Genomic DNA, 21,080 nt, shown 5'->3' with positions numbered 1-21,080 from the left:
GCTGGAGCCGTCTGCTCCTGAGGGACTGCACCCCGTGGGAAGGAGGGACCCAGGCTGGAGCAGCTGGTGAGGAACTGCAGCCCGTGGGAAGGGCCCAGGCTGGAGCAGCGCGTGGGGGACTGTCTGCCGTGGGGGGGACCCCGGGCTGGAGCAGGGGAGGAGTGTGAGGAGTCCTGCCCTGGGGAGGAAGGAGCGGCAGGGACAGCGTGTGATGGACTGACCCCAACCCCCATTCCCTCCCCTTGTGCCTCTCAGGGAGGAGGGAGAGAATTTAGGCGTGAATTTGAGCCTAGGAAGAAGGGAGGGGTGGGGGGAAAGGTGTTTTAAGTTTCAGCAGTTTTTATCCTCTCCTACTCTGATTTTGATTGGTAATAAATTAATTTCATCAAGTTGAGCCTGTCTTGCCCGTGATGGTAACTGGCAAATAGTCTCTCCCTGTCCTAATCTTGACCCATGAGCCTTTCATTCTCTCTCCTGTCCTGTTGCAGAAGAGGAGCCATAGAGCAGCTTTGGTGGGCATCTGGTGTCCAGGGTCAACCCATCACACTAGATTAGTGATTCCACTGTTAGATATCTTTTTTTTTTTTTTTTTAACTTTTATTTCAGTAGCTTAAATATACTTATTTTTACCTTCTTATTGTCCAGGTATTTGAAAGATAAACGATCTGTGATTTCCTTAGCTGTTTTTTTAACCATTGGTAAGAAAATGTTAACTGAGGTGTTAATTTGGGAGGGAGTTAACTATAGATAAATTACTGATCAATTTACAGTTTTCAAAGGTCTAATAAATGTTCATGTATAAAATGAAATCTTTGGTGTATACCACATAACCTTTAAATCATTTTTGCCTTTCTTTTAGGTCTTCCTGAACAATACTACAGCCTCACTTGGTTCCTTAGCCCTATCCTGGGCTTGATCTTCACTCCGCTTATAGGTTCGGCTAGTGACCGCTGCACACTGAGCTGGGGCCGCCGGCGGCCTTTTATTCTTGCTCTCTGCATTGGCGTCCTCTTCGGAGTTGCACTTTTCCTTAATGGCTCTGTTATAGGTAAATAATAAGGAAATCACCTGCCTCTATCTCCTGCTAACACACCCACTTTAAGATTTTTATGTAGGAAGTAAAGATAATGATAAGCAGTTGCTTTAACTGATGTTTAGTGTTAAAATCATTAGAAATCTCTGCAATGCTGCATTTCAGCTATCCATCTTGCCTGGTTTTATTCTTATTCGAAAGTTACGGGGCTGTACTAAGTATTGTGCAACCATAGCTGTAACTGTTAATACAGCATTATTAATACAATGGTTGCCAGCAAAATGTTTGCAGTCACCGAGATGAATTTGGTCGATCCTTGACATGGGAAAATTGTAGCAACCTGTTCACAGGGAAATGTTTCCTGTTGTGATCCATTTTCCCTTTAATGCATATCTGGCAACACATCCTGTTTCCAGCATTATTTCAAAAATTATCTTTTCACTTTTTCTTGTGCTTTTCTTAGACCTCGTATTGAAAAAGTCCAGAACACAGTTAATATTTGTTTATCAAAAACTATGTGGGAAAACAATTTTTCCTGAGCCCCCATCAAAGCTGGTAAAAATAGTTTCCCTTGAACATAGTTTACTACTGAACTTAATCTCCAATCTATGATCTCTTTGTAAATTTAGTGTAGGAGAGGTGACAGCAAGTACGTTTGGGGAAATGTTTACATCATGGTTGGACTGATGCAAATGGAAGGAACTTAGCACCTAATAATATCCTCTTGGCGCTCTCTTTTTTTCTTTTTTTTTTTTTTTTCTCCCAGAAAACACAAGTGTGATTATTCTGAAAATCTGATTTGTTGGGCTATTTTCAGTGTCCCATCATTTACAGAATTTAATTGAGTAAAACCTTGCTGAAGCCAGTACGAGTTGTTCCTGGCCACACCAAATCTGACTCTGGCCTAGAAAAGAAGTAAAGTGGAAGGTGTCACGTTCCAAAAAGTTCAATGACATCTGAAGTGAAGAAGATGAGATAATCAACTAAAATACTTGGAGGCTTACTTGAAAGGCAAAAGCATTATCTTGAAAAAAATGGTGCATGACTATTTCTAATATGACTTCAAAGTGTCTTTGAATTTGAAAAAATCCAGGCTGCCACTGTAATTTTGGCAAAAACACTTTAAAGCTAGCATATCCTTAGTGAGGCACCACTATGGCATCCAGAAATATATTTCAGACCACTGGAATGTCTTTGGTCATAATATTGCATCAGAGTTACATAATTGTGATCACGACAATGATCTTTTGTCGTTAATGTTTATGACACTTCAGAATTAATGAGGCGATGACTTTTCACTGACATAATACATTGAGCTTGTTTTGCAGAATAAAGGTACACAGGGCTTCTCTTCAGCATTCCTCCTTACCTAGGGCTGTAAAATGGCTTTTTGAAGGGTCGTTAGGCTCCAGGTACATTAGGCTCCTTTGCTTTCCTAAATATAAAGTGCTACAAAATCTACCGTTAATACCAAGGCTCTGACTGTTTTTGTTTGTATTAAGGGAAGTACAAACACAGAACAAACAAGGTGGTCTGTGCCCTTGAGAGCGTCTTTCTTTTATTGTAATCGTTTCCCTTCCGTGTTTGTCGCTCTAATAGTGCTCCACTGTGTTGGGGCATGTGAACCTGACTGACGACTGGCAAGAAACACATGAAAAGATTATGTAAAAAGAGAAGTGGGCCAGGTTATTTCCATCGCCCAGGATAAACAAAATGGAGAAGCTAAACAACAAACATGGAATAATGGCTTTTGAATTAGGGGCTTGGGTTTTGTTTTTTTTCCAGTGGCTTAAGCTTAATGACCAAAGGAGGTGATAGTAGTAAAAGTGAATGCACACCTGTAATCTAACCATGTCCATCTGAATTTAGCTGGAAGTCATTTTATAGTATGTGGGCTGATTTTCGGAGAGAGCGAGCATCCACCATTTCTGCTGATTTTGATGGAAGCTGCAACTGCTCAACGTCATTAAACAATCCGTCTGCAAGGTATCCTGCGAGGTAAAGCACCTATTCTTCCAAAGGCTTTGACTAAGGAGGAGTCTGAGAGCCACAGGGGCTGGGTACGTCTGTGCTCAGCTGCTGTTACTGTCAGCATCAGGATGAGCCAGGTGGGCGCCTTCCTGGGACAGAAGCACATGGAGTTCAGATGCCTACAGACCAGTGCTTGGGAACGACACTTTGCCACCCAGAACATCGGTTCTTCACAGACAAAATGGACAACAGATAAGAAAAAGACATAATTTCCACCACTTACCATTCCAAATTTACTACTGGGTGGGCAAAAAGACTCCGCCATGAAGTTGCCCATGGTGATGCAGCAAGTCTGTGGCAGAGCTGCAAAATACATTTCTGCGCCCTGAGCCCAGGCAAAGCGCTTTAACTGCAAAGCCATCCTTCATGCTGCAATTAAGTGATTAATGTTAACCTTACAGCTGGTATAAATAAAGCCACGTACATACTGGGTTTAGTACAGTTTATACAATAGGCAGCTCTTATATGTGATTTTTCACGTCAGGCTGGAGTTTCTGTAAGATTAATTCCCCTTGGGCCTTCCTTTTTTTTTTTTTTTTTTTTTTTTTTTTTGGTTAGGTGCAGCTCTATTGTGAAAAAGTTTTACTAATTGAGGGAAATGAGTGGGACATTACCTTGGCTCAGCATGTTAGCTTTTTAAAGCCAGATTGGGGTGCCATATGATGGTTTTCAGTTTTCTGCAAACTGCAGTGGACAAACTCTTCAGATGAATGATGTTTAGGTTATGTTTTTTTTAATTTACCCAAGCAATAAATGTTAATTATTTGAATTGCTATCAGATGTTATCAATTGTACTGTGTAGTTGTGTCTCCAAGACTTACTCCTCCTCGTCCAGATGCATGCAAGATGCAGCCCTCTTACAAGATTTTAACTGATAGGAAGCTCTTAGTTCCACACAGTGGTTTAGGTCCATAGCCATTGATACTGGCAAGCAAAGCTCATACGCAGTTTATAGGTTTATTTTGAAGTATTTCACCTTCTAATAAATCAGGAGAAAATAACGTCTTTGATTTTTCTCTAATTCTTTGTTCCACAGTAATAGAGGCTATTGCATAGCTTCCTAGAAAACTTGTGCTTTGCAGATACTCCAGAGGTACTTTTGTGCAATGAAATGTCTTTAAAACGCAGAGGTTGTCGCAATGCACTGCAAAAGTGAGCTGTATGCTTTATGCATCCATCCCTGGGACATGGTTGTGGTAGGCTTTGAATGAAAACGCTCTTCTGCAAAGCCCTTTAAACACTGCTGTGCCTCTCCCAGGGGAGCCCAGAGAGAACTGAACTGAAGTGAGAGCCATTCCATGGTCTTGTCTTAGACGTGTTCCATACTAGAAGGTAGAGATTTGCCTCTAACATCCAGTTTCCATCAACGTAAGGTAGCACTTGATATCAGCGTAAGACAGCACTTGATCTACTGTTCAGAGCAGATGCACAACATGGTAAAGCAATGTTGGTCTTCCCATTTTATGTTCACACTTTCCTATCCTTAGTCTCCAGTTACTTGCACTCCTAATTTCAATTTGGGGCTACAGGAGATGCTGCAAAAACTGAGGTGGTCATTGTATTGTACCCTTTTTCATAACCTGGCCTCTGGCAATAGGAGTCACTAGGAGAGGAACAAGGAGCACGCTAAAAAAGAGGTTCTCCAATCCTAATAATAACACGACCATGCCCCGGGAGAACAGCTATGTATAGATCTTACTCAACTCTCATTCTCTCCACTGTACGCACTGTTCAGGTTTCCAACAAATCTAAAGCACTGACACCGTTGGGGTTTTCTGCTGTAAGATTCAGCCAAGCGTGGAACGTGTATAAACATCTTTAGCATTCAGAGGACTTGTTATAAATGAGGACTGAATATGCAGGAATCAAAGCACTTGAGATTTAGATGATTTTTGGTGGCTTAGCCAGTTCATCTCTTTCCACAGTCATTTTCCTCAGTTACGCTAATGGTTTTATAAGTGTCTTGCGTGTGTAACATTTAAATCTCTCTGATTGAAGTAATTCGTGCTTTTGTCAGTGGTTCCTTCCTTCCATGAAAATTTCTCTAGCTATATACTAATGCTGGCTTTTTTTTTTTTTTTTTTTTTTTTTTTTTGGTTAGGTGCAGCTCTATTGTGAAAAAGTTTTACTAATTGAGGGAAATGAGTGGGACATTACCTTGGCTCAGCATGTTAGCTTTTTAAAGCCAGATTGGGGTGCCATATGATGGTTTTCAGTTTTCTGCAAAGTGCAGTGGACAAACTCTTCAGATGAATGATGTTTAGGTTATGTTTTTTTAATTTACCCAAGCAATAAATGTTAATTATTTGAATTGCTATCAGATGTTATCAATTGTACTGTGTAGTTGTGTCTCCAAGACTTACTCCTCCTCGTCCAGATGCATGCAAGATGCAGCCCTCTTACAAGATTTTAACTGATAGGAAGCTCTTAGTTCCACACAGTGGTTTAGGTCCATAGCCATTGATACTGGCAAGCAAAGCTCATACGCAGTTTATAGGTTTATTTTGAAGTATTTCACCTTCTAATAAATCAGGAGAAAATAACGTCTTTGATTTTTCTCTAATTCTTTGTTCCACAGTAATAGAGGCTATTGCATAGCTTCCTAGAAAACTTGTGCTTTGCAGATACTCCAGAGGTACTTTTGTGCAATGAAATGTCTTTAAAACGCCAAGCGTGGAACGTGTATAAACATCTTTAGCATTCAGAGGACTTGTTATAAATGAGGACTGAATATGCAGGAATCAAAGCACTTGAGATTTAGATGATTTTTGGTGGCTTAGCCAGTTCATCTCTTTCCACAGTCATTTTCCTCAGTTACGCTAATGGTTTTATAAGTGTCTTGCGTGTGTAACATTTAAATCTCTCTGATTGAAGTAATTCGTGCTTTTGTCAGTGGTTCCTTCCTTCCATGAAAATTTCTCTAGCTGTATACTAATGCTGGCTTTCTACTCTGTAGACAAAAAGCATTTCATTCCATGCTGTCAACAGAAGTTGACGCATTTTGCAATGCAAAGCGCTGCATGTTGCATCATCCTTCAAAGTTTTGCTTTTAAAAGTGATCTAGAAAATACGAATGTTTAAGAAAAGCAAAGAGAGAGGTGAGGGGGTTAAATTTCACTTTATGCTGTCATGCTGCGACCATGACATGTTAGGCACCCTGTCAGGAATGCTGTCACCGGTGCAGTTACCTGTGTTAGTAACTGATAGATGAGGTGTGACAGTTTGGGTTTGGATGCTCTCCTCTCTCACCATAGCTGTCTCTTATAAAAACAGCCTTCAGCATTTGAAGGAAAATATATGCGAGGAGCATGAAATAGTATGTAATGTTCTCAAAGGTTTAAGAGAAACTTATTTTAAAAATAACATTTTGAAAAATAAATGTCAGCCCTAAAAATTAGAAAACTTAATCTTCTGTCCCAGACCTTCCATGAAGCTGTGCCAAAGAGTTGAAATTGCCATTCTACACTGTAAAAGAATATTTCCAGTGAGTGTGTTGGCCACCTTTCTCTTAAGGAGTTAAGCTTGGTCTTAGCAGCTTTCCCTTTTTGAATGACATGCTCAGATTCCTCTTCTATTTTCCCTCAGGTCTGGCTATTGGTGATGTCCCGGACAAGCAGCCCATTGGTATCGTTCTCACAGTGCTTGGTGTTGTGGTGTTGGACTTTTGCGCTGATGCAACAGAAGGGCCAATTCGGGCCTACTTGTTGGATGTGGTGGACAGCGAAGAACAAGACATGGCCCTGAACATCCATGCATTTTCAGCTGGTATGGAGTTAGTTGATACAGCTTTGGCAGCTGTCAGGTCTTCCTGATGACCAAGTTGTGACTGAATTGATTTTTCCTGAACTCAATTCGCTTTTTTTTTTTTTCCTCTTCCACAGGTCTTGGAGGAGCAGTCGGTTATATGTTAGGAGGGCTGGACTGGACACAGACCTTCTTGGGTAGTATTTTCAAATCTCAAGAGCAAGTCCTTTTCTTCTTTGCAGCCATTATTTTCTCTGTCTCCGTTGCTCTCCACCTTTTTAGCATCGACGAAGAGCAATATAACCCTCAGCAGGACAGGATTGATGATGAAGGAGACACACTTTCCAGTGTCAAATTCAGTGGTAGTCTCCCCCCTCTGAATCGACTGAATGTAATTAGTGAGGAAGAGCCGTATGGAGCCTCTATGTTCCACGATGAGGTTCAGTCAGAGCATGATCTCAATATGGAGTTCCTTGAGGTAAACATTGTGAGAAGTAAGAGTGACTCAGTACTGCACATGCCCGATGCTACCTTGGATATTGAATCAGAGCTGCTTTTTCTGCATGACATCGAACCCTCCATTTTTCAGGATGCTTCATACCCAAACACTCCCCACAACACAAGCCAAGAGATCATGAAATCCAAACTCAACCACCTGTCTGCTTTCCTCAGGGACAATGAGAAGGAGGAGGAAATGTTGCTTGATAATCGCTTAAATGAAGATAAAGTCCCAAACGTGAACGGCTCCCTACCAAAAGAGTTCCTCAATGGACACGCTAGAATAGGCATGAAGCAATCTAGTACTTCAAATTCCATGCGAAGGCGGAGGCACATGTTCTACCGTCAGCCATCTTACACCTTCTCGTACTATGGCAAAATAGGCTCTCACCGCTATCGCTTTCGGCGGGCCAATGCCATCGTCTTGATAAAGTCCTCACGCAGCATGAATGATATCTACGACATGCAGAAGCGGCAGCGACAGAGGTACAGACACAGGAATCAGAGTGGCACGACAAATTCAAGTGGAGACACGGAGAGCGAAGAAGGGGAAACTGAAACCACTGTCAGACTCTTGTGGTTGTCGATGTTGAAGATGCCAAAGGAACTGCTGAGACTGTGCGTCTGTCACCTCTTAACTTGGTTTTCGATCATTGCTGAAGCTGTGTTCTATACAGATTTCATGGGCCAGGTCATCTTTCAGGGCGATCCAAAGGTAAGAGAACAGTTACCGTTGGCCAGCCTCCTTATAGTTACTCATTTCTGAGATGTGCTCGTTACAAAAAAATGGTTTTATGTTTGTGTTTGTTGCAGGCCCCTTCTAACTCAACCGAGTTACATGCCTATAATGCTGGGGTTCAGATGGGATGCTGGGGACTGGTAATTTATGCTGCTACTGCTGCCGTTTGTTCAGGTAAGAGACTCCGCGCAGTCAGTGGAATGCACCTCATAGATGTATTTGCAAGGTAGAAATAGTTTTGCTTCAGTTAGCATCCACCTCCTTATTTGGGGTGAAGGGTATTTTGGAAATGCATTTCACGTGGTCATGAGGCTTCATTTAAGGCTTCTTTAAGTATCAATATTAAAAAATTCCTCCAAACGCCGAGGTGGAAATACGAACAGATTGGTTAAGTGGCATAAAACACAAAATTATATTATATTGAGTGGCATTTAGCTAGTCATTAGGAAGCTAAATGATGCTTGTTCAAACATATGTAAGAGGGTTTTTGCAAAGACTTTTAAAAATCAAAATTACAAATATATATTTTTGAAAGCCTCTTCCTTGCTCTCTAATAACAGATAAACCAACTACAGACAATTTAGGCTTGGAATACAAACTGAAATCGAAAGCATTTGCCAAACATGAATTCTGCCTTTTGCAGCACGTGTGCAGGCACGTCTGCACAGATCAGTATGGGGGTGGGGGGGCTGCCTCTTTGTTGAGACACGTCAAGTTGAAGTTCAGGTGGGCAGCTTGTTTCTGAACACAAACTAAATATGGCTACGAACATCAATTATCTGATCGCTTTGTTTAGCTAATGTGCTTCTGTTAGAATCTCCTCTGTGCTCTGAGTGTACCTGCGTTGATGAAGTTAATAAGCAGGTAAAACTAATGAATGGACTGAGTGGACCATGATGTGTTTGAGCCTCAAAGCATTTTTTTCTGCCTTAGTCTTGTAGCGTGGTGTAGGCAAGTCTCGGCACTCATTTGTTCCCCAGTTTCTGAAGCAGCGATACATCCTTTTCCCCGTGAGGGCTGAGCTATGCTGCTAGGACAAGCCAAATATGCAGTGAACATCTGAGTCCCAAACAGCATATTGAGCTGCCGCGGCCCCGTCGATATCATAAAACTTCACCGAGTAAACTGATATATATGTTTTATTCTTGATCTCTCCAGCCTTGTTGCAGAAATACTTGGACAACTATGACCTTAGTATAAAAGTGATCTACATCCTGGGCACGCTGGGTTTTTCTCTTGGCACTGCAGTGATGGCTATTTTCCCCAACGTGTACGTCACCATGATAATGATCAGCACTATGGGAATCGTCTCTATGAGCATCTCCTACTGCCCCTATGCGCTTTTGGGACAATACCATGATATTAAAGAGGTATGGGGAGTATTTTGAATATTTTAATCAAGGCAGAGCATTCGCGTTTCTTTGAAGATCACAGTGGCGAAATGGATTTATCAAATCCCATTATTTGAGATGCCTGCTTTGCTGGGATGTGTGCCAAAGCACAGATTCATCCGTGATGGTAAATAGCAAGAGCTGCTGTTTAATTCAGATGGTATTAGCATCAGGTTGGCGCAGCGGGGTCGTGATTGCTTTGCCCTGTGCTGAGGTATAAAAGGGTTTGGGTGCAGATGGTAGATGAAGAGAGATGAAACAATTATTGGAGTACTTATTTTAAGCCTAGTTGTTACTGCTGTTTCTGACGTGTCGTGTTAGCATTGCTTGGGTTCTTCGCAGTCTTGGATACTGAGGTGTGTCTGGAAACGCAGCTGTAAGTTTGGGGAGACGTAAGGCAAACTGATTCTGCTGGAAACAAGGACAGATCTATTTTCCACTTCCTAGCACTGTTCCGTTTGTATTACAAATTACAGAAGGATCACTTATTTTAACATGTTTCTGCATTGGGATTTGATTATAAAAAGAGAGATTCCTTCTTATAATCATAAAAATAATTTCCACCAGCTGTTTCATGTAATTATTTTTTTTTACAAAACCTAATCTTGGAGCCAATTCACACTGGGAGTGCCCCAGTAAATGCCTGCCTCTTGGCGTAAGATGAGGAGGCCATTGATAAGTAGGTGAGGAGGCTGTTGCTCTGGACTTGTATAGCCTGCGTGATGCACAAGGGTGGTGTAAAGTTGATCGCGTGGCTGAGAAATTTGAGGAAGATACTAGTGTTTAAATATTTGATTTCATCCATTGCTGTACCTCCTAACGCGCTTCTTGTCTTTTTCCAGTACATTCACCACAGCCCCGGGAACTCAAAGCGAGGATTTGGCATAGACTGCGCTATTCTGTCATGTCAGGTTTACATCTCCCAGATCCTTGTGGCCTCCGCACTTGGTGGTGTGGTGGATGCCGTTGGCACAGTCGGAGTCATCCCCATGGTGGCTTCCGTGGGATCCTTCCTGGGTTTTTTGACAGCTACCTTCTTGGTGATTTACCCCGAAGTCAACGAAGAGCCAAAGGAAGAACAGAAAGGACTGGGTCCTCCAGAGACAACCGAAGGCAACGGCACGAGCACAGAGAAGCCGACTGTGCTGAAGCTCACGCGCAAAGGAGCTGCCGCGTCGGAGCTGGAGAGCGAGTCAGCCGTGTAAGGCCGTCGCTTGTCGTTCACCCACATTCCAGGGGGGGCAGGTGCAGGATCACGAACTTTCCTTTTTCTTTTCCCCAGGAAAACAAATTAGGATCTTCACTACTTGTAGCTAAAATTGCAGAAGAAAAGGCAGTTCCATGCAAATGAAATTCGTGTAAATGAAATTCTGTAGTCCTTAATATAGGCTTGAACAGGTAGCTATGATGCTAATTGCTTTCTCTACAACTTAGAAATGTCATTTCTGAACACTTTTTTTATTAAGAATACATTTACATTTCAAATAAGTTTTATTAATCTGCATGAGACTCACAGTGTATACAATTAGCAGTTAGAAAAATTAAGTTTTCAGCTGTTTTTAAACTAACTGAAAATGGAAGCTATCTTGACTTACAGTCTCTTGCTGTTTTTTTGTCTGAACATTTCAGATCTCACTAGTGTAATAGCTGAATGAAACGCTTAGACATCTCGATCCATTTTTTTCATAAGCATGGTATTCTTGGTCTGACAGCTACAGTTCTTTAACGTTAAGTTTAGACTTCATGGTTTTGTTAGTGCAATTACTACAGAATAGTTTTCTTTGTAATTATTTTCAAGAAAAACAAAAGCAATTGCTGCGGTTTCTAAGAAACTGCCGTGAATCCTTTTAGTCGTACTGTTGAACAACTACTCCCAAGTCTGCTGCTTGTCAGGAGAGGGTGACATCAGGTGCATGATGCGAACCACAGAGGGAAGGAGCAGCAGCTGGGAGAGGTGACCAGCACTGACAGGTTCTTATCACAAGTGCTGAATTTTATGAATGTCGTTGGAATACGCTGTGACAATTTTTAGCTCGGTGTTTTGCGTGCTGGTGAACTCGGGGCAAGGGGGGGGTGTGTTTCTTGGCATTTAAACCTGATTATCTCTGGATGAAGCTGCCATGGAGAAAGGGTGTCTCTGGGCTCAGCTTCGTGGGAGGGGGCGTGCAGATTCTCTCTCATGGGCAAAGTCGTTGATTAATTGCACTTTTTATGATCCTTTAACCTCCTGGCTGGGAACGCAGCAGCCAAGGTAAAGGCACAGTGTCAGTACAACAAATCGAAGGCCTACCTCCGTCACTTTATGGCATAGTCTGGGTGTATAAAAATCTGTCAGAAACAGGTTTTAGGCCTTAAAATTTAATCCGCTAGCATGTGTTGCTGTTCCAGTCCCTGTGTTGGAGGAATTGTAGGCTGGAGCTCTTCCAAGCTGCTGTACCAATGCCATCAGCATGCCCCCTTCCTTGATTCAGGACATAGCTGCAGTGCAAAGACATTTTTTTTCCGTGAAGAGCTTGAAAGAGTTCTGCTAATCTAATATAAAATAGCGTTTGGATCACTAGCGGTGTGCCCCGATCCGTGGGCAGCCAAAGCTCAGAGATCCAGCAGCCATTAGAAACTTTAGAAACCAAACTCCCGTTTGTTGTCATGTCAGAACTGTTTGTGACACTACTTAACTCATTTTTTGCATGGACCTCCGGGCTGCAGTCAATCCATGTGCTGAACAGACAAATCACAGCTCATCGTAAGATTTCTGCTGCCTCAAACTTCTCGTACTACAGTCCTTCAAAATACACGTGTAAATCATGCTGCAGTAGAGTCATTCAAAAGAAGAATATATATTTCACAATGACAAGCAGTTTATAATAAATTACTTGAATTGTCAATATATTTAAGAAATTTATGGTTTGGAATATTTGAAGTTAACGCGCAGTCTGGGCCAGCAGCAGTGACAAAGCCCTGGTGGTGTACATGGGTTTCATAGCTGAGGGCTTTCAGTCGGTGCCGATGCCTCATGCTATCAAGGGTGACAATGTTGGTTTTAGGCCGGTGAAATCGCCCAGCACTAAACTACATGTAATCGCGCAGGACTTAGAGGGGTTTTTGTTTTGTTTCACGTGTGTTGAGAAAGCCTTTTTTTTTTTGTCTTTAAGGTGAATATTTTTTTATTTAGAACACATACTGTGAACTGTGTTCAGGCAGGGTAATAATACTACTGAACAATACGAGACGTTATTGAAGAAATCAGTTGTGAGAAATATTTTAACTGAACTTCTGCCGTGAATTTTATCATCTCAATTACATTTAATATATTCTGGTGATGTTCATATATAACAGAGAAGAGTTGTATTTCACCCTGTAACTGGCATTCATGTAAAATACACACAGAGTTAGACGTTTTAAAGTGGCTTTAATATTTTTAAAGCTCCTTAAACATTCTGCTTTTGGTTAAATGAACGCTGTCCTTCTTTTAATCTCTATTTCTGGAAAGATTCTTCTGCAGTTTAAAAATCCGCAGCCTCTGGCCAGCACCAGCCTTACCCTCTTCCCCAGGAGCTTCGTGGATCAGCGTGGTTTCAAATCGCCGCTGCTCCACATAGCACCTTCGTTAGCCAGGATTTCTTTCACAGCACCATCGAGCTGACCACGGCCTAGCGGCGAAGAGGGAGGAGAAGTCGCAGCTCCCTCTCTCTTCACACCCAGCAGAGGGAACGTGAAACCGTTTTGGGGGGTGAGCTCACACGCGGTTATTTAGCTTTCTGAGGGTGAGGAGGGGAGGAAGGACGTTTCGAACCCCGGGGGTTTCAATCAAAGGCAGGGCAGGTCCAGTTTTGTCCCAGCCAGCATTTGGCGTAGCCTCATTTCTAAGAATTGGATGTTAAAATCCATATTTGGAGTTGTTTATGGGGCTGTGCAATTACCATTCATACCACATGAATATGCACGCTGCCTTGTAGCAGGAAGCTCTATTTCACTCCCCTGTAAAGCCGAAGGAAACAATTATCCATTGTAAGCACGCTGAAGTATTTGTAGTGTTGCCAGAAGAATTAACTTGGGGGAGCCCCTGCCAAAGTATCTCCTCCTGTACCTTGGCCAGCCTGTGAAACCACCGCGCTGGCTTCCACTCTGCTGCCGGTCAGGGCTCCCGAGATCTTTCATAGTAACGCTTTTTCTTCAGTTTAAGAGTTTTCTTTCTAGCCCCAGCACTTCTCAGGGTAGAGTGGCCAGTGGTTTATTTCTTTGTGTGCCCCTTACCTTATCTTTTGATACAGAGTTGATTTTTTTTTTTTTTTTGGTCACGATTTTATGTGTTTATTGCCGAAGTTGTGGGAGGAGAGATTTGAAGGGGCTTTTTTTTTTTAACTCCTGGTGACAATAAGCGTCACTTTTTGTTTGTCGGTGTTACTGTACAGTCAAATTCATCCAACGTGCTCCATCTCTTTGGGTCTTTACTGCAGTAGGCTTAAGGTTCAGTGGTTTCATTCTGTGTTGCTCTATACTGTACGCAATTTTAACATATTCTGCTGCTGTCCCGGTGACATGCAACACCTCGGACATGAGATGCCATTAGTGCTCAGATTCTCAAGTGCTGTAGTCGGTAAGCTGCACATCTAGAAATATCTCGCATGAGAGCGGAGAAGCTCCAACTTTAAGTGCTCAGAAAGGCGTAGCATGGATTTTGCACCATTGGGTTATTGCAAGAGTCCAGTCAGGTCTGCACTGTTCGTGGATGGCAATCTCAGACTCCAGAAGCAATAATTTCTTAGGAATGTTTCTCTTCCTGCTGGTTAGATGACTTTCATAGAGATTTATTACCTAAATAGCCTTTTAATAACATGAATCTGGTCATTTGCTAGCGCTGGCAGTAAGCAGTTATGGAAAGATGTGGGTTGTTCATCATCAGAAGGGAGGAAGCCAGTAAATCCAACGGAGGTTAGTGCTCCTTGAAACACACAATGTCCTTTTCCCCTTGGAGCCTTTTTCTAGACTATGAAATACTCTCGGCTCAGCGGGCTGAAAAGGAGGCAGCTGCGAATTCAGCCGCCCGGTTTTCTTGCCAGTGCCGATGCTGGCGTGTGGACCCCATGATGAAACAGGCTTGCGTGAGGTTTTCCACAGAGGCATGGAAGCGGGGGCTGAGCTTTTCTCATTCCTCTCCGTTCCAATCTGAATCTTCCCCCCCCCCCCAGCACTTGGAATGACAGCGGCAACAACAGTGATTATTGCCAGGTACCTCATTAAAACCTCAGTTCCATCATTAGAAACGCACCCACCCGCCCTCGGTTGGTGATGAGCTCGGGCTTCCTCCAACATCCACCATTAAAGGCAGGATTCGCATGGCTACCAGAGAGGTCGTGCGGCCGTGCAGATCGAGATCACATTTACAAATAAAAGTGGAGAAAGTCACCATTTGTTCCTGGGAGAGCTCCCTCCACGTCTGGGCAGGAGGGAAGTTCGGGGGGGGCTTCCTTCCCGGAGGTGCGTCGCAGGGGTCACCTTTCCTTTTCGGTGGTCGCTCACGTTTTTAGTAATTTTGTGTAGACACGTAGCCGGGTTGCGCGAGGCTCCGTTGTTCGGTCCCTGCGATGAATTGTAGTTCAACCACTGAGACTTGGGGGTTTTTTAGGTGCGTGTGTGTGTGAATATGTATCTGTGTGTATATACACTTATATACACACTGCTCGGGCCAAAATACCTTGGGTGGTTGTGTGCTCGTCATCAACTGTACTCAACAAATGTTTCCAACTGAGTTCTTCCAGGTTTCCCTCATCCCAATCCCATGGGAGATGAGCTCAGCTATAAATATGTACCCTATTTAAATGAGTAAGTAAACTCCTGCATGATATTCCAAGCACATGTAGCAGCTTCGGCATCTGAAGTATCTATTGTGAAAGAGAAGTTGGTTTTATTTGCAGCTGTTTTGTCCTTGTTTCCTTTTAATAGGCCAAATAAATGTAACGAACACCAAATGTTGCACAGAAATGTTATTAATGACTGTGTAGAAGAAGAAATACCAAATTTTATTTTTCTTTGCAGAAACTTTATGGTTACAGAGAGTCCTCTAGCTGTTATTCTTCCTTAAACGACAAAGCTGAACGTTCGTTGACGTGCGTCGAAAATGGTCATTTTTAAAAAGCGGAGCTACCCAAAGTTTTTCTGTTTCTCATGTTGCATCCAGAACGTTGGCAGAGGCGAGCTGCAGAAGCTCATGTTATCAACCAGCCTTTTGTTTTCAAGGCTGAGCAGTTAGGAAATTGTGTCGGATAACCACAGAAAGGCTGGGTTGCCTTTTCGTAATGTCACGCTAACGCCTGCCGGGGCACCGAGGTCTGTTCATTGAGGTGGTTTAGTTCTTTAATTTAAATTAAGATTGCCTCCTGCAAAACCCGCTTGGTTTGGTTCCTCAAGCCGAGCAGCCCCGCGGCTCAGCTCTTCCAACCTCACCTTCCCTCGGCCCGGGGAGCACAGGGACGGTGAGGGGAGCCCGGGAGGGGCAGATGCCTCTCCCCAGCAGGAGAGAGCATCTGCCGAACCAAAAAGGCTTTCAATGCCCTCATGACCTGCTGAAGCTGTAGCGAAAACCCCGGGCGCCGTTCAATTTGGCGTGCTCTGACACATTTTTTTTTCTTAAATTTTGAAATTGGGGGTGAAATTCTAGGAGCGTTCAGCCAAACCAGGCATCGCCTCATTTAGTCTGCGCCTCTTCCGTGGTAGCCAAAGTGTAGTAAATAGCCCCAAAACCCAGACAGACTTTTCTCTCAACAAATCGGCAGTTCCCAATATTTTTTTTTTTTGACCCCCGATGTAACATGAACACTAAGCCCTTTTGGTAGCCAAATGACCAGCTTATTTTAAATGCCTCATATTAATAGAAAGCTGCATATAGGCATCTCATAGCGGAAAAAAAAAAACCAAAAAAAAAACCACAAAAAAAAAAAAGAGAGAATATTTAGTTCCTTTGTGAACTGGCCATATGACAACTACTTTTTTATCAACTTATTAAGTTGGGGCACTATAATAGCTCTTGCTGAGTTTAGCAATGTTTATAAGCATGTGTTAAACACATAATGTTAAGTTTTATGAGGAAAAAGGGATAAAGAAAAGTAATGTCACAGATGAATGTTTGAGTGCGTAGACGGCATAATGTATGTATGGTTTTTATTTCTACACTGTAGAGCTTATTTTCTGTTTTAAGGTTAAAAAAGAGATTTGTTGCATGAGAACTGTTTTACTGTGTTCTGCACTTTCTGTTCCTTTTGTATAATCTTGATTTTTTTTTTTCCATTTACGCATAGAAAAGAAAAATCAATTTAGAAATATTCTACTCCACAAGACATTGCGTTCCAATCCGTTGTTCTGAAGTTCGATCTTAATAAACATTTCCGTAAGAGTTGGTGGCTCGCGTTCCTGTGTTCTTTGTAGGGAATGTAAGCAGGACGAGGGAAAACAGCCTCAGGTTGCGCCAGGGGAGGTTGAGTTTGGGCATGAGGAAAAAATTCTTCCCCGAAAGGGCTGTCAAGCACTGGAAGGGGCTGCCCAGGGAGGTGGTTGAGTCCCCATCCCTGGAGGGATTTAAAAGAAGGATAGATGAGGTGCTTAGGGACAGGGTTTAGTGGTGGGGTGGCAGGGTTAGGTTAACGGTTGGACTTGATGATCTTAAAGGTCTTTTCCAACCTAAACGATTCCATGATCCGATGGCAGAGTCGTGCGGCATTTCAGCAATGCTCCCTGCCCCAGGCCAAACGCTGCTGCTGCTTCTCCTCGTCCCTAAGCTGTGCAAGACAAATAACATTCACTTACTTCCCAAAGCTTAATTAATATTTCTAAAAACGCTGCTACCAAATATTAGCTGACAAAAAAACCCCAAGTGTTACAGTTCGCAAAAGCTTGAGAAACTCACCTGAGGCAGGCAGGGTTCAGGTGTAAGGAAGGAGGGAGCACAGACAGAGCCGCAAACCAGAGACGCCTGGGAGGGGCACATGTCCCCCACCACAGGCTCTGCTCTTGCCTGGATTGCTCTGACCCAGCCCCAGGAGGAGATGAGGGGTGGTGACTGTCACCTGCGAAACCAGCAAAGTCCCTCATCTCCCCATGCCACCACCGAGAGCGGTACCGGGGCCAAAGGGCTGTGTCTGGGGTCTGCCCTTTTGGGGGGGGCCCTGGCTCTTGCCCTTGCAGCAGGGAGGGTCTCGTCCCTCCTCTGCCAGCACATCAGCCTTCTCCCACTCTGCCTTACCAGGGAGTGAGAGCCCTCTGCATGGGACGGCCTGGGGGCATTTCATCTTCCAAAGCAACCAGTTCACATCCAAACTGATGAACCATAAGCAACTATTCTCAAGTTACAAGAGAGGGGAAAGCCGGGGGGATCTCTGTGTCAGATTACAAATCTGAGAGGGTTAAACTTGCAATGTGAAGAACTGGGTCGTCCCCTGCTTTGATTTCTAGCAGTTTACTCAACGGATTATATCTGTGACTTCTCCTGAGGGTGCTTCTTCAGAATCGGTATCAGCAGCTCAGAGAAGTTGATGCCCGTGCAGCGTTTGGTTTAGTTTTGACTAAACACAGCTCAGTTGCGCTCTGTTTTCTCACTGGACCTGAGGTTAAGGAAGAAGTGAAAACACAAAATGCAGTAAACCTGACTTTAGGCCTGGGCTGTGAACTTGCTTTTTCACCAGCGCCAAGGGGAGAGCGTGGACCCTGCCTCGTCAGGGAAGGAACTGCTCCAAATACCTATGGAAGACCCAGAGGAGGGCTGTGCTGGTTTTAGCTGGGAAAGACTTAATTTTCTTCATCATAGCTAGCACAGGGCTGCTATGAGATACGGGAGAAGGAGCAAGTGGCCAGCTGGGGTTAATCCACAACAAAGACAGAAGTCTCACCACTGCCTTCCACCTGACAGAGCCCAAAGTGAAGCGGGGATTAAGTGGTAGGGACCATCCTGCATCCCCAGCCTCTCCTGGCGCAATTAAGAGTGAAGAGGCCAATGGGATGTGAAAGCAGCAAAGAAATAAACCTGAACCTCCCTGGAGTCGGTCTCACGAGGTGTGACACTGAGCCCCTCTCTGGCCATGCATCCCCCCCGTGTATCTGCACATCCCATCCCTGTGCCTGCTCCCTCTTCCTCCTTTCCAGTGCTGCAGTAGGACGCGGCCAGGGCAGAGCGGCAGGCATCAGAAACCTCTTGGGTGCTGTTGTTCCTGCAGGGTGATCCCCGGCAAGGCGGAGAGGCGAGAAGGCTCATTGCTCGGCTCAGGAGACGCGACAGCCCCTGTGACCCTGGGAGGGGGACGCTGCCATCCCCAGCCAGGGGCACTGGGTCCCTCCTTGGGGTGGGAGCGGGGCGTCGGGTCTGGGCTGACCAAAGCGTGCTGAGGAAGGGCAAGGACAGAGGAGCTGCGTCGCTCCCCAAGCTCTCACTCAAGTTAAACACAACCATTGTTACAAAATAGCTCACAGTGGCCTTGGAGCAGCTGGGAATGGCTCAGAGAGGTGCCTGCCCCAGTACTGCCCTGGCTTTCCAGTCTGGACAGAGGACAGAACAGCCAGCAAACCAGTATCTTCCCCCCAGTCTGCCCCAGAGGGGTCAGTCCCTGCATCCCTCAGGCTTTAAAGCAGCTGGGGTGGCATCTCTCCCATCCTGGGGGAGGGTGGGGAAGGGGTGGCCATGGTCACAATGTCCATCACCAGCCCTCAACGGTGGAAGGGGAAGTAAAGCTGCCTGCTGCCAGGGGTTAAGTATTTACAGAGGAAAAGCCAAAGGCTGCTTGGCACCGCCTCTGCGTGGCAGCTGCTGCTGGTTGCAGGCTCTGCTGAGAAAACCCAACCCCGCCATGCCCTGCAGGATCAGGCCCTATTGCGCACCCTGTGTGGTTGCCCCCACACAGGCACCAAGTGGAGCTGAGACCTCGTGCGCTCCCAGACCACCCCCTCCCCACGGCTGCCCACTCCCCAGCAGCTCCGGCCTCGCTGTGCGATGTGCTCGTGCGTACAGAGCTCGCTGGGGACGCAGGATGTACCTGTGAGGTGTCACCATCTTCCAGGTGGTGACACCATGCACACACACTCAAGTCGGGGTGCCATGCAGCGGGCAGCCCTTCACACCCTGAAGAGGGGCAGGAGGCAGCCACGCAGCAGGGAACCAGCTCTGGAGAGCCAATGTGATGACAGGGGGGTTGCTGTAGGACAGTGGCCCAAATCCTGGGGCCAAGGGTGGCCAGCAGCTGCTGCTGCAGCTCCCAGCCCTGAGCAGGCAGCGTTTGCCTCCTTTTCCAGGTCTGGGAGGCTGCGCTGGTGCCAAGTGGCATTTGTGCAGCATCCACCCTATCCTGACACCTGGGCTGGCACAGAGGCCACCTACCCCTGCCGAGAGCAGGGGACCTGTGCTGAGGCACTGGGGTAAAGCAGCCACGGAAAGGGAAGCCAGACACCAGGGGAAGCCTGCAGGTTACAATCCTACCTCGTCCTCGACCCCCAAGCAGCAGCTGACCCCATCACATCAATGCCATGCAGCAAAAAGCAGCCCCTGCCAGGGGGTGTCCCTGGGCAGGCGTGGGGAAAGGGCTGGCAACACGGCAGCCGAAATGGATGCAGAAAGAGCAAGAGAGGTAAGGAATTCATGGCAGTGGGGTGAGGCTTTTTGCTTCATTTGCTCTAAAAGGCCGACAGCGAAAGGCAGGATTCAGTGGGGACTTATGGAGAAAGGGGCCACGTCCTACAACCAGGCCTGCAGCAGCCCATGAACACAGGCTGGAAGGTAGAGGAAGGGGCTGTTTCCTACCTCACTGTGTGGCCTTGTCAGGAAGATCACAGCAAGCACAAGCCAGCCTGAATTCCCAAGCGGCTCCCGTCTCCGCAGCCAGAGACACTTCTATTTCTAGAAGCAAGCTTCTATTTCTAGAAGCAAACACTGCCATCCCTTGGTTTGAATCACAGAACGATAGAAGTGCTCATGTTGGAAGGGACCCATAAGGATCATCGAGTCCAACTCCCTGCTGCTCACAGGACTACCTAAAACTATGACTAAGGGCTCCTTGCACTCTGACGGGCTTGGTGCTGCAACCACTTCCCTAAGGAGCCTGTTCCACTGACCGACCACTCTCTCCATGAAGAACCTTTTCCTAATGTCCAGTCTGAACTTCCCCTGACACAGCTTCATCCCATTCCTCGTGGCCTGTTGCTGGTGACCAGAGAGAGGAGATCAGCACCTCCCCCTCCGCAGCCCCCCCTTAAGGAAGCTGTAGTCTGTGATGAGGTCACCCCTCAGCCTTCTCTTCTCCAGGCTGAACAAGCCAAGTCACCTCAGCCGCTCCTCCTTGGTCACCTTCCTCTGGACACACTCAAATAGTCTGATGTCCTTCTGCATCAGGAGAAGCGTGGCCAGCAGGTCGAGGGAGGTGATTCTGCCCCTCTACTCTGCTCTGGTGAGACCTCACCTGGAGCACTGTGTCCAGCTCTGGAGGCCTCAGCACAAGAAGGACATGGAACTGTTGGAACGGGTCCAGAGGAGGGCTACAAAAATGATCCGAGGGCTGGAGCCCCTCTCCTATGAGGACAGGCTGAGAGAGTTGGGCTTGTTCAGCCTGGAGAAAAGGAGGCTACAGGGAGACCTGATTGCAGCCTTCCAGTACTTAAAGGGAGCCTATAG

General features: G+C 45.3%; 1 protein-coding gene across 4 annotated transcripts in view; it reads left to right on the top strand.

The window, feature by feature from the left end:
• The window catches only part of SLC45A4 (solute carrier family 45 member 4), a 68,815-nt gene extending 51,989 nt beyond the window's left edge, over positions 1 to 16,826 (top strand). For all 4 annotated transcript variants that reach the window (XM_035888986.1, XM_035888983.1, XM_035888982.1 and 1 more), the window contains exons 3-8: positions 860 to 1,048; positions 6,650 to 6,829; positions 6,946 to 8,021; positions 8,120 to 8,219; positions 9,204 to 9,415; positions 10,279 to 16,826. In XM_035888986.1, coding sequence (XP_035744879.1) covers positions 860 to 1,048; positions 6,650 to 6,829; positions 6,946 to 8,021; positions 8,120 to 8,219; positions 9,204 to 9,415; positions 10,279 to 10,641 — 2,120 coding nt within the window. In that variant the 3' untranslated portion in view covers positions 10,642 to 16,826. The remainder of the gene's footprint in view (positions 1 to 859; positions 1,049 to 6,649; positions 6,830 to 6,945; positions 8,022 to 8,119; positions 8,220 to 9,203; positions 9,416 to 10,278) is intronic.
• The last annotated feature ends 4,254 nt before the right edge of the window (positions 16,827 to 21,080 follow it).

Source organism: Egretta garzetta, unplaced genomic scaffold (genome assembly GCF_000687185.1).
Source record: "Egretta garzetta isolate BGI_Z169 unplaced genomic scaffold, ASM68718v1 scaffold441, whole genome shotgun sequence".
Classification (NCBI taxonomy): domain Eukaryota; kingdom Metazoa; phylum Chordata; class Aves; order Pelecaniformes; family Ardeidae; genus Egretta; species Egretta garzetta.
Note: the sequence above shows the minus strand (reverse complement) of the source record. Positions and strands in the feature narration are given on the sequence as shown.